The sequence below is a fragment of the Oncorhynchus nerka genome, linkage group LG10, assembly GCF_034236695.1.
Source record: "Oncorhynchus nerka isolate Pitt River linkage group LG10, Oner_Uvic_2.0, whole genome shotgun sequence".
NCBI classification, from domain to species: Eukaryota; Metazoa; Chordata; class Actinopteri; order Salmoniformes; family Salmonidae; genus Oncorhynchus; species Oncorhynchus nerka.
In genome coordinates this window covers 61,423,503-61,438,265 of record NC_088405.1, presented here as the reverse complement: position 1 = coordinate 61,438,265, position 14,763 = coordinate 61,423,503, and the positions used below count along the sequence as shown (strand labels likewise).

Sequence of the window (14,763 nt, the reverse complement as noted above, 5' to 3'; positions counted from 1 at the left end):
TTGATTGGAGTCCACCTGTGGTAAATTCAATTGATTGGTCATGACTTGGAAAGGCACCAACCTGTCTATATAAGGTCCCACAGTTGACAGTGCATGTCAGACCAAAAACCAAGCCATGAGGTCGAAGGAATTGTCTGTAGAGCTTCCGAGACAGGATTGTGTCAAGGCACAGATCTTGGGGAAGGGGTATCAATAAATGTCTACAGCATTGAAGGTCCCCAAGAACACTGGTCTCCATCATTCTTAAATTGAAGAAGCTTGGAACAACCAAGACTCTTCCTAGAGCTGGCCGCCCGACCAAACTGAGCAATCGGGGGAGAAGGGCCTTGGTCAGGGAGGTGACCAAGAACCTGATGGTCACTCTGACAGAGCTCCAGAGTTCCTCTGAGGAGATGGGAGAACCTTCCAGAATGACAACCATCTCTGCAGCACTCCACCAATCAGGCCTTCATGGTAGAGTGGCCAGACCGAAGCCACTCCTCATTAAAAAGCACATGACAGCCCGCTTGGAGTTTGCCAAAAGGCACCTAAAGGATTCTCAGACCATGAGAAACAATATTCTCTGGTCTGATGAAACCAAGAATTAACTTTTTGGCCTGAATGCCAAGCGTCACATCTAGAGAGAACCTGGCACCATCCCTACGGTGAAGCATGGTGGTGGCAGCATCATGCTGTGGGGATGTTTTTCAGTGGCAGTGACTGGGAGACTAGTCAGAATCGAGGGAAGATCAACGGGGCAAAGTACAGAGAGATCCTTGATGAAAACTTGATCCAGAGCGCTCAGGACCTCCGACTGTGGCAAAGGTTCACCTTCCAACAGGACAATGACCCTAAGCACACATCCAAGACAACAGGAGTGGCAAGACAGGAGTGGCTTCGGGGCAAGTCTCTGAATGTACTTGAGTGAATGTACTTGAACCCGATCGAAAATCTCTGGAGAGACCTGAAAATAGCTGTGCTGCGACACTCCCCATCCAACCTGACAGAGCTTGAGAGGATCTGCAGAGAATAATGGGAGGAACTCCAAAAATACAGGTGTGCCAAGTTTGTAGTGTCATACCCAAGAAGACTCGAGGCTGTAATCGCTGTCAAAGGTGCTACAAAGTACTGAGTAAAGGGTTGAAATACTTACAGTACCAGTCAAAAGTTTGGACACACCTACTCATTCAAGGGTTTTTCTTTATTCATACTATTTTCTACAATAGAATAATATTGAAGACATCAAAACTATGAAATAACACAAATGGAATCATTTATTAACCAACACAAGTGTAACAAATCAAAATATATTTATTTTTGAGATTCTTCAAAGTAGCCACCCTTTCCCTTGATGACAGCTTTGCACACTCTTGGCATTCTCTCAACCAGCTTCATGAGGAATTATTTTCCAACAGTCTTGAAGGAGTTGCCACATATGCTGAGCACTTGTTGGCTGCTTTTCCTTCACTCTGCGGTCCAACTCATCCCAAACCATCTAAATTAAGTTTAGGTTGGGTGATTGTGGAGGCCAGGTCATCTGATGCAGCACTCCATCACTCTCCTTATTGGTCAAATAACCCTTACACAGCCTGGAGTTGTGTTTTGGGTCATTGTCCTGTTGAAAAACAAATGATAGTCCCACTATGCACAAACCAGGTGGGATGGTGTATCACTGCAGAATGCTGTGGTCGCCATGCTGGTTAAGTGTGCCTTGAATTCTAAATAAATCACAGCAAGGCACCCTACACCAGCAAGGCACCCTACACCATCACACCTCCTCCATGCTTCACGTGGGAACCACACCACACTACTCGCAATCTGAGGTGCAGTTAGCTCTAATGTTGTCCTCTGCAGCAGAGGTAACTCTGGGTCTTCCTTTCTTGTGGCTGTCCTCATGAGCGGCAGTTTCATCATAGCGCTTGATGGTTTTTGCGACTGCACTTGAAGAAACTGTCAAAGTTCCTGAAATGTTCCGTATTGACTGACATTCATGTCTTAAAGTAATGATGGACTGTCGTTTCTCTTTGCTTATTTGAGCTGTTCTTGCCTTAATATTGACTTGGTCTTTTACCAAATAGGGCTATCTTCTGTATACCACCCCTACCTTGTCAGAACACAAGTGATTGGCTCTAAAGCATTAAGAAGGAAAGAAATTCCACAAATTAACTTTTAACAAACCACACCTGTTAATTGAAATGCATTCCAGGTGACTACCTCATGAACCTCAGTACTCCTGAGTGGCGCAGTGTTCTAAGGCAAGAGGTGCAAGAGGCGTCACTATAGTCCCTTGTTGGATTCCAGGCTGTATCACATCCGGCCGTGATTGAGAGTCCCGTAGGGCGGTGCAAAATTGGCCCTGCGTCGTCTGGGTTTGGCCGGGGTAGGCCGTCATTGTAAATAATAATTTGTTCTTAATTTAACTGACTTGCCTAGATAAATTAAGGTTTAAAAAAAGTTGGTTGAGAGAATGCCAAGTGTGTGCAAAGCTGTCATCAAGGCAAAGGGTGGCAACTTTGAAAATCCTCAAATATAAAATATATTTTTAACAACATTTTGAAAAAGTCCAAATTTCTGCATACTTTCCAAATGCACTGTAATTGTCTGGACTGAGGTATCATTGATGGCTAACTCATCAGGTTTTGTATACCTGCTGTTATATGAATCATTCTTCAATCAATTTGTTCATTTTTAAAATTCCAGTTTTGGTATCATGATTAAGATAACCCAATACTAGTATATGTGTTGAATAACCCAAAGCTAGTATATGCAAGTGTTTTTCTGTACATGAGCAGTTACTTTGCTCATTTATATGAATCTGTAGATAGTCTTTCATCATGTGTTTCAACATTCCAGAGGTAAAAACCAAGTCTTTAAATAGGCTACTATTCCTTATAACACTTGTGTAATTACAAAAATGGTAGAGCTTGCTGTTACAAAAAAAATCATATTATTACTGTGTTACTGCACAGGTATTAGAGCAACGTTTTATCATAATCACATATTAGCCTACAGTAAATGTCGAAAGAGGGCAGAACCGTGAGCTAGAGAGCTATCCTCTTTGCATGCATGTACGTGTGTGTGGGTGTTAAAAAATCTAAAAGAGAAATTGTGCTGGTGTGATCACTGAGCACAAGTGATCTCTGAGAGGCAGGCAGGCAAGCAGAAATGTGATGAATTACAGGATGCAGTCTCAGTGAGCTGCATGTTGGGTGGCTCTCCCTCGCCTTGCGAGGCCCAGCTACCAGAGGATGTGGTTACTTCCTGTAGTGGAGCAGCTTAGTAGAGAAAGAGAGCTGGGGGAAAACATGTCCCCTTAGTACGCTAAAACCAAAAACGTTTTTCTGCTGCAGCTACTCATTCAGAGAGGTATACTCAGTGGCTAAACTTTCATTTGACACAGTGCCAGTATAGAAGCTATATAGAGATTGTTTTATCTTCTGTGTAAAATCTTCTCCCAATAAATTCTGTTCAGTGTTCTGTTATCAAATTTCTGTTAGTGGACAAGTTTTAATGCATCATTAAGAGAAGACTGATATATTTTCCCTTTGGTTTCTGTGGAGTCAGTGTGCCTCTTTTTCTAAAATAAGCTGATAATACCTCCCTCAGTAGGTTTCCTGACATTATTATTATAACATTTTGGGGGGGTTTGAGGCTGATCAATAATTTTAGTCCCCAAGTGCAATCGCCTCTCTCTCATGCCTTTGAAACATTGTTATTGTCTGCCCCACCCTCCCCTCTCTAGTGAGTAAGGGAGTGTAAATTAACATGCAAAGAGTATTTAATGGAATAGTATGAACATGCAAAAAGTATCTCGAATTAAAGACAAAAATGTTTCACACTGCTTTGATAAAAGTTGTGGTTGAATATCAGCCTAAATCCTTGCATCAAATCAAATCAATTTATAAAGCCCTTCTTACATCAGCTGATATCTCAAAGTGCTGTACAGAAACCCAGCCTAAAACCCCAAACAGCAAGCAATGCAGGTGTAGAAGCACGGTGGCTAGAAAAAAATCCCTAGAAAGGCCAGAACCTAGGAAGAAACCTAGAGAGGAACCAGGCTATGAGGGGTGGCCAGTCCTCTTCTGGCTGTGCCGTGTGGAGATTATAACAGAACATGGCCAAAATGTTCAAATGTTCATAGATGACCAACAGGGCCACTGTGGCCCCCCACTGTGGCCCCATCCGACGATACACCCGGACAGGGCAAAACAGGCAGAATATAACCCCACCCACTTTGCCAAAGCACAGCCCCCACACCACTAGAGGGATATCTGTATTATGTATTATGGTTGTATTATGGCTTTTGGTTACCGCCGTCAAAGTAGTATTTGTAACCTAACTGATGTACTATGATGCATTAGCTGCCTGCTCATTAATCTGTTCCACTGTGATATTTTGGACACCATTTATTCTGAAACGATGTGTATCCACCCTGCTATAACTGTAAATCTTCAAGAGATGTTATGTTACTCTGTCAAAATGTTTAATCAAAAATAGTTTTTGTGAAGTTAGTGTGCTTATTTTCCTGGCCCTGTATTGTCATGTAGGTCCACTCCTGACCTGCTGTGAAAAGCCTAATGCCTGGGGTCATAGGCAGATGATGGTTCATGCTAATGCCTATAAGGCCCATTCCCCATTGATCAATCAAAAAATTACTTTTGTATTTGCATAAATCACTGTAAGGAACTCTATAACAATCTCTATAATGTAGATTGATTCTCATCAATCTCAAATTCTCAATCGGAGGCATCACATTTATAAGCAAATTTGTTGTAAATCAGTTAAACCATCACATGTAAAAAAAAAAAAAATTTTTTTTTATTTTGACAGAATTCATTGGTTGTCAGTCATAGCGTACTAACTCAATTATTTTGGTTTCCTCAACAGATTAGTGTGCGAGTTACCACAATGGATGCAGAGTTGGAGTTTGCCATCCAGGCCAACACAACGGGAAAGCAACTCTTTGACCAGGTAAGAAAATTGCTTGCTCTACTGAAACAAGGCAAATTACATGTTCTTGTTGTGCTTTCATTCATTGCCAATCAGTGTAAATTGCAAGCAGGGGAATGGAAGCCCAGTTGTGGGACTGGAGTGGAGGGTCTATTTTAAGAGGATCTCTCACTGTTCCTTTTATTAAGTCAAGCTGTGCTCTATGGCGTAGGCTCTAGTCTCTCTTCAGCTGCAGACAGAATGTTAGTCATAGAATCCACTGGCAGCACAAAGGACCTCCATTTCCAAGACAATAAAGGCACGCTTTGTCCTGTTAACTTTTCATTTGCACTTGCTTTCCAAGTGGGCGGAATAATTTCCCCTGGTGAACATGTGCTCGCTCATTGAAATTACACCATTAGAAATACACTACATGACCAGAAGTATGTGGACACCTGCTCGTCCAACATCTCATTCCAAAACCATGGGCATTAATATGGTCCCCTATTTTATTTAATGTGTTTTTTATTTAACCTTTAACTTGGCAAGTCAGTTAAGAACAAATTCTTATTTTACATTACAGTACACCCTTTGCAGCTGTAACAGCCTCCACTCTTTTGGGAAGGCTTTCCACTAGATGTTGGAACATTGCTGCAGGGACTTGCTTCCATTCAGCCACGAGAATTAGTGTCACGCCTAGGGTTGCACATTTTGGGGAATATTCAGAGGTGGGAACTTTCCGTGGGAATTAATGGGAATATATGGGAAGTAACGGGAATATATGGGAATATATGCAAATGAATATCAATACTATTTAAATTTAGATGTTTTTTGCATTGGATATATTTACCATATCATATGGAGACAGAAACATAAACCTTTTACCTTATCATAAGTAGACATAATGGCAAATTATGAAATCCTTCCAATATAAATGTTTAAAAACTAAAGAATTAAACTTGAAAGTGAGTTGACTCTTCACGTGGGATGATTTCACTGAACAACAAAAGAAAGAGAATATTGAATGATCCCCAATGATCCATTGTATCTCCCAAAAACATTGTAAAAAATCTGTTAAATGATAGTCTAGAAACTAAAGCTTTAGTTGTCTTCCTCTCATGTCTTCTCCCAAGAGGTGGACCTCTTCAATGTCCACCTCTTGAACACCAGACTCTGAGGCCTCATGTTCAATGTCACTTTCCAACCTTGCTAAGGATGGCTCGTTGTCAGGCTCAAAAAGCCTCAAATTTGCCTGGATGGCCCTCAATTTTTCAGCCCTTGTATTGGTCAGCCTGTTGTGTGCTTTGGTGTGTGTGTTCCCAAACAAGGACCAGTTGCGGCACTTGCTTTCCAAGTGGGCGGAGTAACTTGAAAGTCACCAAGCTCTTCAGTAAGGCCATTCTTCTGCCAATGGTTGTCTATGGAGATTGCATGGCTTTGTGCTCAATTTTATAAACCTTCCAGCAACGGATGTGGCTGAAATTGCCAAATCCAATAATTTGAAGTGGTGTCCATATACTTTAGTATATATATTGTACATCGTGATTCTAAACTGCCTTGACTGAGGTTTAGTGATGGTGTGATGTGCAGGCAGTGGTGGTGTGTATAAACATTGTCTTCTTAATGGGAAACACCCCTACCAGGCTGTTGACACAGCAAATGTAAACACAGCAGATGTTTCTTGAAGGCATTCAGTTGTAAAACTGACTAGGTATCCCCCTTTCCTTTCTCCAAGGAATTTAATGCATGAGTGGTTATCAGTCCCTAACCGTCTCAAACTTTTCTGCCATGCCTGTTTGTGTGAGGAGAGGAGAGGTTTTGGTCCCACTAGTTTTACAGTGGCTCTCTCAGACAGAAATATGTCATGGCTGTATGGCAGGCCAGCCTGGCCTCAGAGAATGTCTGTATTGTTTTAGCAGAAGGGCCAGACTCTTGAATCACTCCCAAGGCATCCATCACCAATGTTATTATGGCTGTTGTGTCATCCCTATTTCACTTCATGATTATAATCACATAGATTTTTTTGTTTCTCTTATATTTATTATTATAGATTTTTAAATGAAGTGTGGACTTTGCGGTCCTGGCATATCTGTGTCAGGACGGCCCACAGACCCCTCCCTGTAAGTGGCAGTTGGTGTAGTGGGCAATCTGGGCAGAGGACTAGATGACTCCCTCCACAGCCATTAGATAAGAGTTTCCACTGTATTTTTACTCGGTCTATCAGTCAGCGGGCTGTAAGGGGCAGAAATGCTGTAGCACAAAGTTTAACGTGTGACTCAATTCTTATTTCAATCTAGTTTTGATAGTACATACAATGGGTGTCTTTCACTAGTTAGCCTAATGGATTCAAATCTCCTGTTTGTTTGTGTTTGTGTGAGAGAGAGATGATCTACTGATATAACAAAAAAAGATGACCAATGTCTAGGGTAGAAACATGAGGAGTTGTGTTGAGCTTAAACTGCTGTTCACCACGTAGGTCCAAGCAATTACTCTTAGGAAATGGCTGGCAACTGCATTATCCCTCAGGCCAGCATTTATTCATTTATATCCAATTTTGTGAATGAGTTCAGTGTGTTTAAAAATTAAAGTAGTTAGCTTACTATTTTAGCATTGTCAATAGGTTTAGCTTTGAAATGGGTATTTGATTCTGGGTTTTTTTATCTGAAAAAAACGGTATTCATTTTAAAGATAAGTTGAATGTCTAAGGACTAAGCTAAGATGTTTCTGTATTCATTTCCTCAGTATAATTTCATATAACTGTATAGAAAGACTTGAGAGGATTAAATCTTCAGATTCTTTTAAATGAATGACTCAACCATCATGCACCATTACCTAAGTTAAAACCTGACCTGAAACAAGAATGTCATGTAACACTGTTTTTACAAACAATTTAACACAGTTAACCCCTGTTAAGAGTTGGGTTACATTTTTTTTTAATTGTGTGCCCTAAGGTTGTGAAGACAATCGGACTGCGGGAGGTGTGGTTCTTTGGTCTGCAGTACCAGGATACAAAAGGTTTCTCGACCTGGCTCAAGCTCAATAAGAAGGTGAGCGCCTCCATTTAAACAAGGATATAGTGAACAAGGCTTCCATGCCACCTTAAGTAAGAGAAAGAGAAACTGCTCCTTGCGCCTCCACTCATCTTTATGACCCCTGACACTAGGTGACAGCCCAGGATGTAAGGAAGGAGAGCCCACTGCTGTTCAAGTTCCGGGCCAAGTTCTTCCCTGAGGATGTGTCAGAGGAGCTGATCCAGGAGGCCACCCAGAGGCTGTTCTTCCTGCAGGTAAAGGAAGGGATCCTCAACGATGACATCTACTGCCCCCCGGAGACGGCTGTGCTGCTGGCCTCCTACGCCGTGCAGGCCAAGTACGCCGATTACAACAAGGAGATTCACTTGCCAGGATACCTGTCCAGTGAAAAACTGCTGCCTCAGAGGTGAGGCCTCCACCATCTTTGGAGTCTACATAACACCTTTTGATTGCACCTTCGTACTCTCATGTTTTTATGGTGTCATATAATTTTGTCTTTGTGTTTTTAGGGTCCTGGACCAGCACAAGCTCAACAAGGAGCAGTGGGAGGAGAGAATCCAGGTGTGGCATGAGGAACACAAGGGCATGCTCAGGTACTGAATCACACACACACATTACTTACTCACCCCTCCTAGCTCTGTTGTCCCTGGCCTATTTCCACACTATGAGGTTATGATAATGCCCTTTTAGTGTAAGAGCTGTTTGACAAGACCGGCTGAAATTTCAGCCTGTTTTGGTGGGATGGATTTTTTTTCCTGCCTGGTGTCATCACTAGGTGGTAAATTAGTTAATAGACCAACAGAAAGAAGAAAGAGTGTTCCAAATCTCTTTGCCAATAACAGCTAGATTTCAGTTTTTCCCTCCCCACTTAGACCACTGTCAGATTTTGTAAATTATTTTTACCATTTTAATTGAAATGAATCACAGTAAGGCACGTAATTGTTACCCGGAAATCATTTGATATTGAGATAAAAACTTCTGCATTGGACCTTTAAAAACTCTAATCTAGTGATGGGAAACCAAGGCTTTCTAAACCCTTTTGGGGCTTTCACCAAATTGTGGTGCCATTTTTACATTTTATTACACTGGTCTTTTAACACATTATTGACATCTGCTGAACAGGAATAATAATAACATTTTTCAAAATGTTTATTTAGACTTGTTTTCCCATTGCATCGATCAGAACTTTGTGGTGCAATGGATAGGTGTGAGTGTTGGTAAACTAAATTTAGTTAGAATATGGGGTTTGCATCCCACATTCTACTTACCCTTTTTGCCTCCAGGTTCGCTATGTTTTCTAAAACTGTGCATCCATGGTATTATTTAGGATGCTGAAGACAAAAGATGATCATAGGCTACACTAAATAAAACAAATTATTTGAACACCAGTGGGAAGATGGGTTCACAGTAAAAAAATTTTTAAACTATAGCCAAGATTCAATCTTGTGCCTATGCTGGTGTCTTATCCCAAATCTCCATCCCTACCTGCTGAGCTACCGTTTAGGTGCTATAAACTGAAAAACATGAAGTAAATTGGTAAATAAGGTGTCCAGCAGAGGTTGGTGTTTGAAAGCAACTTTGTATCAAAGAAAGCACCCCGGTGAAATCAGTGGGATCTCGCATTTTGCAACACCCATTTTGAAAAAGCATGTGATCAACCGAAGCTTCAGACGCCATTGATCATGTGGTAATGTTACTTTGAAACTATCCGTCATTGGTATATGCTTCAAAACGAGTAATAAATCAGTAGTGTGACGTCCAAGCTTCAAATGTCATCATCACATGGTATTGTTACTTTGATACAAGCATCGTTACATTGTGTCCAATCAGTAGTGCTTTGAAAACTGCATCGGAGCGTCGGAGCTCTGGTATCAATCATTCAATCACTACTCTAAACTGATAACACTTGTAATGCCCCCTATGTTATGTTCAGAACATTTGATTGTGTATTCATTGGAGTTGTGCACATCTTTCACCCCTGAGTCATTCATGCAAAATCTAGGTTTTTCGTGAATCTTTTGTGAAATACCGTGAGAGCATTTTACCATAACTTGACATGCACATTTATTTGTTTGCAAACCAGAATTTTTATCATTTTAATCCAATGGCATGTTGTGAGCATGATGAGAAATACAGTTTCATTATCCTACTAGGGGTATTGTTAAGTAGTTGGCTATGGCTGATGAGCTTTCTAAACCTCCCAGCCATATAGAAATTAAATATGAAATTAAATTACTAGGGATCTATATACAATGCCCTCGGAAAGTATTCAGACCCCTTGACTTTTTCCACATTTTGTTAGGTTACAGCCTGATTGTAAAATTGATTAAAATGTATTTTCCCCCCTCAATCTACACACAATACCCCATAATGACAAAAGAAAAACTGTTTTAGTGATTTTTTTAAATTCTTTTTTTTTAGCGGAAATATTACATTTACATAACTATTCAGACCCTTTACTCTGTCAACGATTACAGCCTTGAGTCTTTTTGGGTATGACGATACAAGCTTGGCACAACTGTATTTAGGTGTTTCTCACATTCTTCACAGCAGATCCTCTCAAGCTCTAAGGTTGGATGGGGAGCGTTGTTGCACAGGTATTTTCACATCTCTCCAGAGATGATTGATCTGGTTTAAGTCCAGGCTCTGGCTGGGCCACTCAACTATATTCAGAAACTTGTCCCAAAGCCTCCCAGTCCTAGTCCCAGTCCCAGTCTCCCAGTCCCTGCCCCTGAAAAAACATACCCACAGCATGATGCTGACTCCACCATGCTTCACCGTAGCGATGGTGCCAGGTTTCCTCCAGATGCGACGCTTGGCATTCAGGCCAAAGAGTTTATTCTTGGTTTCATCAGACCAGATAATCTTGTTTCTCATGGTCTGAGAATCCTTCAGGTGCCTTTTGGCAAACTCCAAGCGGGCTGTCATGTGCCTTTTACTGAGGAGTTGCTTCTGTCTGGCCATTCTTCTATCAAGGCCTGATTGGTGGAGTGCTGCAGAGATGGTTGTCCTTCTGGAAGGTTCTGCCATCTCCACAGAGGAACTCTTGAGCTCTGTCAGAGTGACCATCGGGTTCTTGGTCACCTCCCTGACCAAGGCCCTTCTCCCCCGATTGCTCAGTTTGGCCAGGTGGCCAGCTTTAGGAAGAGTCTTGGTTGTTCCAAACCTCTGCCACTGTGTTCTTCCCCAGGTCTGTTCCTAGACCCAATCCTGTCTCAGAGCTCTACGGATAATTCCTTTGACCTCATGGCTTGGTTTTTGTTCTGACATGCACTGTCAACTGTGAGACCTCATATAGACAGGTGTGTGCCTATCCAAATAATTTCCAATCAATTGAATTTACCACAGTTGGACTCTAATCAAGTTGTAGAAACATTTCAAGGATGATCAATGAAAACAGGATGCACCTGAGCTCAATTTCAAGTCTCATAGCAAAGGGTCTGAATACCTACAGAAGCAAAAAAAGGTATGTGAATCCTTTGGAAATACCTGGATTTCTGCGTAAATTGGTCATAAGATTTGATCTGATCTTCATCTAGGTCACAACAATAGACACACACAGTCTGCTTAAACTAACAACACACAAACAATTATAAGTGTTCATGTCTTTATCGAATTCATTTTTCCGTCGATGATAGCAAGTTGTCCAGGCCTTGAGGCAGCAAAGCAGCCCCACACCATGCCGCTCCCTCCATCATACTTTACAGTTGGGATAAGGTTTTGATTTTGGTGTGTTGTGACATTTTTTATCCACACATAGTGTTGTGTGTTCCTTCCAAATAACTGAACTGTAGTTTCGTCTGTCCACAGAATGTTTTGCCAGTAGCGCTGTGGAACATCCAGGTGCACTTTTGCAAACTTCAGACGTGCAACAATAGTTTTTGGGGACAGCAGTGGCTTCTTCCGTGGTGTCCTCCCATGAACACCATTCTTGTTTAGTGTTTTACATATCGTAGACTCGTCAACAGAGATGTTAGCATGTTCCAGAGATTTCTGTAAGTCTTTAGCTAACACTCTAGGATTCTTCTTAACCTCTTTGAGCATTCTGCGCTGTGCTCTTGCAGTCATCTTTGCAGGACGGCCACTCCTAGGGAGAGTAGCAACAGTGCTGAATCCAGGCTGCATCACATCCAGTCGTGATTGGGAGTCCCATAGGGCGGCACACAATTGGCCCAGCATCGTCCGGGTTTGTAAATAAGAATTTGTTCTTAACTGGCTTGCCTAGTTAAAGGTTCAATTAAAAATAAATGAACTTCAGATCAAATTTGATGACCAATTTATGGAGAAATTCAGGTCATTCCAAAGGGTTCACATTATTTTTCTTCTCACTGTATATAAATAAGGTATTTCTGTTTTGTTTTTTTATATAAATGTGCAAACATTTCTAAAAACCTGTTTTCGCTTTGTCATTATGGAGTATTGTGTATAGATTAATGAGGATAAACACTTTTTTTGTAGAATAGACTGTAATGTAACAACATTTTGAAAAGTCAAGGGGTCTGAATACTTTCCAAAGGCACTGTACGTCCATACATTTTTAAAAACTGGTACCGTTTACCTTCAGACAAGTCCCGTGACACGGGTGCATCAATAGACTCTTACGAACAAAACTATTTTTAAAGTGATATCTGATTAAATGTATGGTGGTGAAGCTGCATACCGAAACCCTGATCCCTGCAGAAAGTGAAGAGTGCATTCAAAATCTACTCAGTACACAATTGACAGAGATACTGCATGGTTGATTTCTGTACGACGTCTACCAGTGCGTGCTGTAGTAAAGTGGAGCTGTTTTGCTAAAAGTACATTTTGTCTTATGCCTAATTGCCTTGATGAAGAGCGTTTAGAACACTTTTTATGCAACTGCTACAGAACTAAAGAAATATGGGATCTGATGAAGTTTTGATTTTGATGTAGGTGTCTTCGATACTCATATAGATGACAATACTAAAGAATGATGGTGGACAATAATATGTATTGTGAACAATAAGATTTGAAAGACAAGATGCATTGACTATAAAACTCATTTTTGTCCCCTCAAACTCTATTTTTAAACAAATCATAACAGAACTAGGGCTGCAGGTAGCCTAGCGGTCAAGAGCGTTGGGCCAGTAACCGTAAAGTTGCTGGTTTGAATCCCTGAGCCGACATCTGTCGATGTCCCGTTGAGCAAGGAACTTAACCCTAATTGCTCCTGTAAATTGCTCTGGATAAGAGCCTCTGCTAAATGATGTAAATGTAAACTAAAAAGAAGCTGGCCTACAGAAACTTCCATGGACACTATTAAATCTGTAAACCATGTAATGTAATTATGAACGCATGTATTGATGTGAAAGCTAAATTGTATATATATGAACTAGCCTATTATGATTGTAAAAAAAAATTAAATAAGTGATTTTAAAGATGTATGTTGGTGTAGCATGGTGTTGAATGCCATTTCTGCCCCATGCAACATTATACAAGATCACCTTCTCTACATGACTTGACAACTGATATAGTATCGCCTTTCTCTCTAATTGATTCATCAATGAAATTCAGATGAGTGGAATATATTGCTATATACAACCATTTAGTTCAGCAGTGCATTGTACACTACACTATAATTCTAAATGGTAGCACATACAGTGACTCATTCCACTTTGTCCTATGGAAACACACTGGCTGATGGAGAATTATGATGTAGTATTTACAGACACATACATATATGATTTGGTTTTACCTTCCAACATAAATTGATATCAAATTGATACATTTATTTTACAGTGTTCAGCAGTTATTAAACTATATACATGTACGTAAACTAGGCACTACATAATTTTGGTTCAGTAGTTATCCGTTTTGAGCAGTTTGATTAACTGATAGTTAAAGGTATTGTTAACAAATGACAAGCAAATTATATCAAAAGTAATGTGAATATTACATTTTGAAAAGCAGATGCCTAGATTGAATATGTATGCAAATTGAAAGAGTGATTTGGTGCAGTGAACAAATTACTTTGACTTTGTTTTTTTGTACTCAATCAATTGAAAATGTACTTAGTTTTTGAAACATGTGTTTTGATTTTTGTGCTTACAGTTGTGAAAATGTACCACATACTTGTGAACATTGCACCAGTCATTGAAAGAAAAGAAAAAAAGATTTAATGTAATTTGTAATACTTCCACAGAGAGGATTCAATGATGGAGTACCTGAAGATCGCCCAGGACCTGGAGATGTACGGTGTCAACTACTTCAGCATCAAGAACAAGAAAGGATCAGAGTTGTGGTTAGGAGTAGACGCCCTGGGACTCAACATTTACGAACAAAATGATAAGTGAGTGACTCATGTCGAAATATACACAACAGGGGTACTCACAAGTATGGGACTGAAATATGTTAAACATATGCTGTACAAACTTAGGTACAATGGTTGTTTTCTGATTATGACTATGTGCAAAATAGTGCAAATATCACTGTTTATATGTTATTTTTGCCTCAACAGGATGACACCTAAAATTGGATTCCCATGGAGTGAAATCAGGAATATTTCCTTCAACGACAAGAAGTTTGTCATCAAACCCATTGACAAGAAAGCACCAGTATGTAACCACCCTCTCTATACTCATCCATAGTTTATAAGGTTATACAGTATTATACAGTATCTCCTAGGTACAAAAAAATCATTATTGTTGCCATAATTATTTTTAGAAAGATTACTGGTATGGACACAGACATAACATAGTAAATATACATCTCGGACACTGTAATTAGTATGTTACATTTGGTATGGTTACATAAGTTACTTGAGACAAAAACAAATGTCTAGCAACCCAAAGGTTGCATGTTT

General features: G+C 40.3%; 1 protein-coding gene across 1 annotated transcript in view; it reads left to right on the top strand.

Moving 5' to 3' along the window:
- LOC115135748 (moesin) overlaps positions 1 to 14,763 on the top strand; it is a 34,715-nt gene that overhangs the window by 8,765 nt on the left and 11,187 nt on the right. The window contains exons 2-7 of the mRNA XM_029670801.2: positions 4,867 to 4,950; positions 7,860 to 7,955; positions 8,072 to 8,346; positions 8,450 to 8,533; positions 14,104 to 14,250; positions 14,419 to 14,515. Of these exons, the coding sequence (XP_029526661.1) occupies positions 4,867 to 4,950; positions 7,860 to 7,955; positions 8,072 to 8,346; positions 8,450 to 8,533; positions 14,104 to 14,250; positions 14,419 to 14,515 (783 nt within the window). The remainder of the gene's footprint in view (positions 1 to 4,866; positions 4,951 to 7,859; positions 7,956 to 8,071; positions 8,347 to 8,449; positions 8,534 to 14,103; positions 14,251 to 14,418; positions 14,516 to 14,763) is intronic.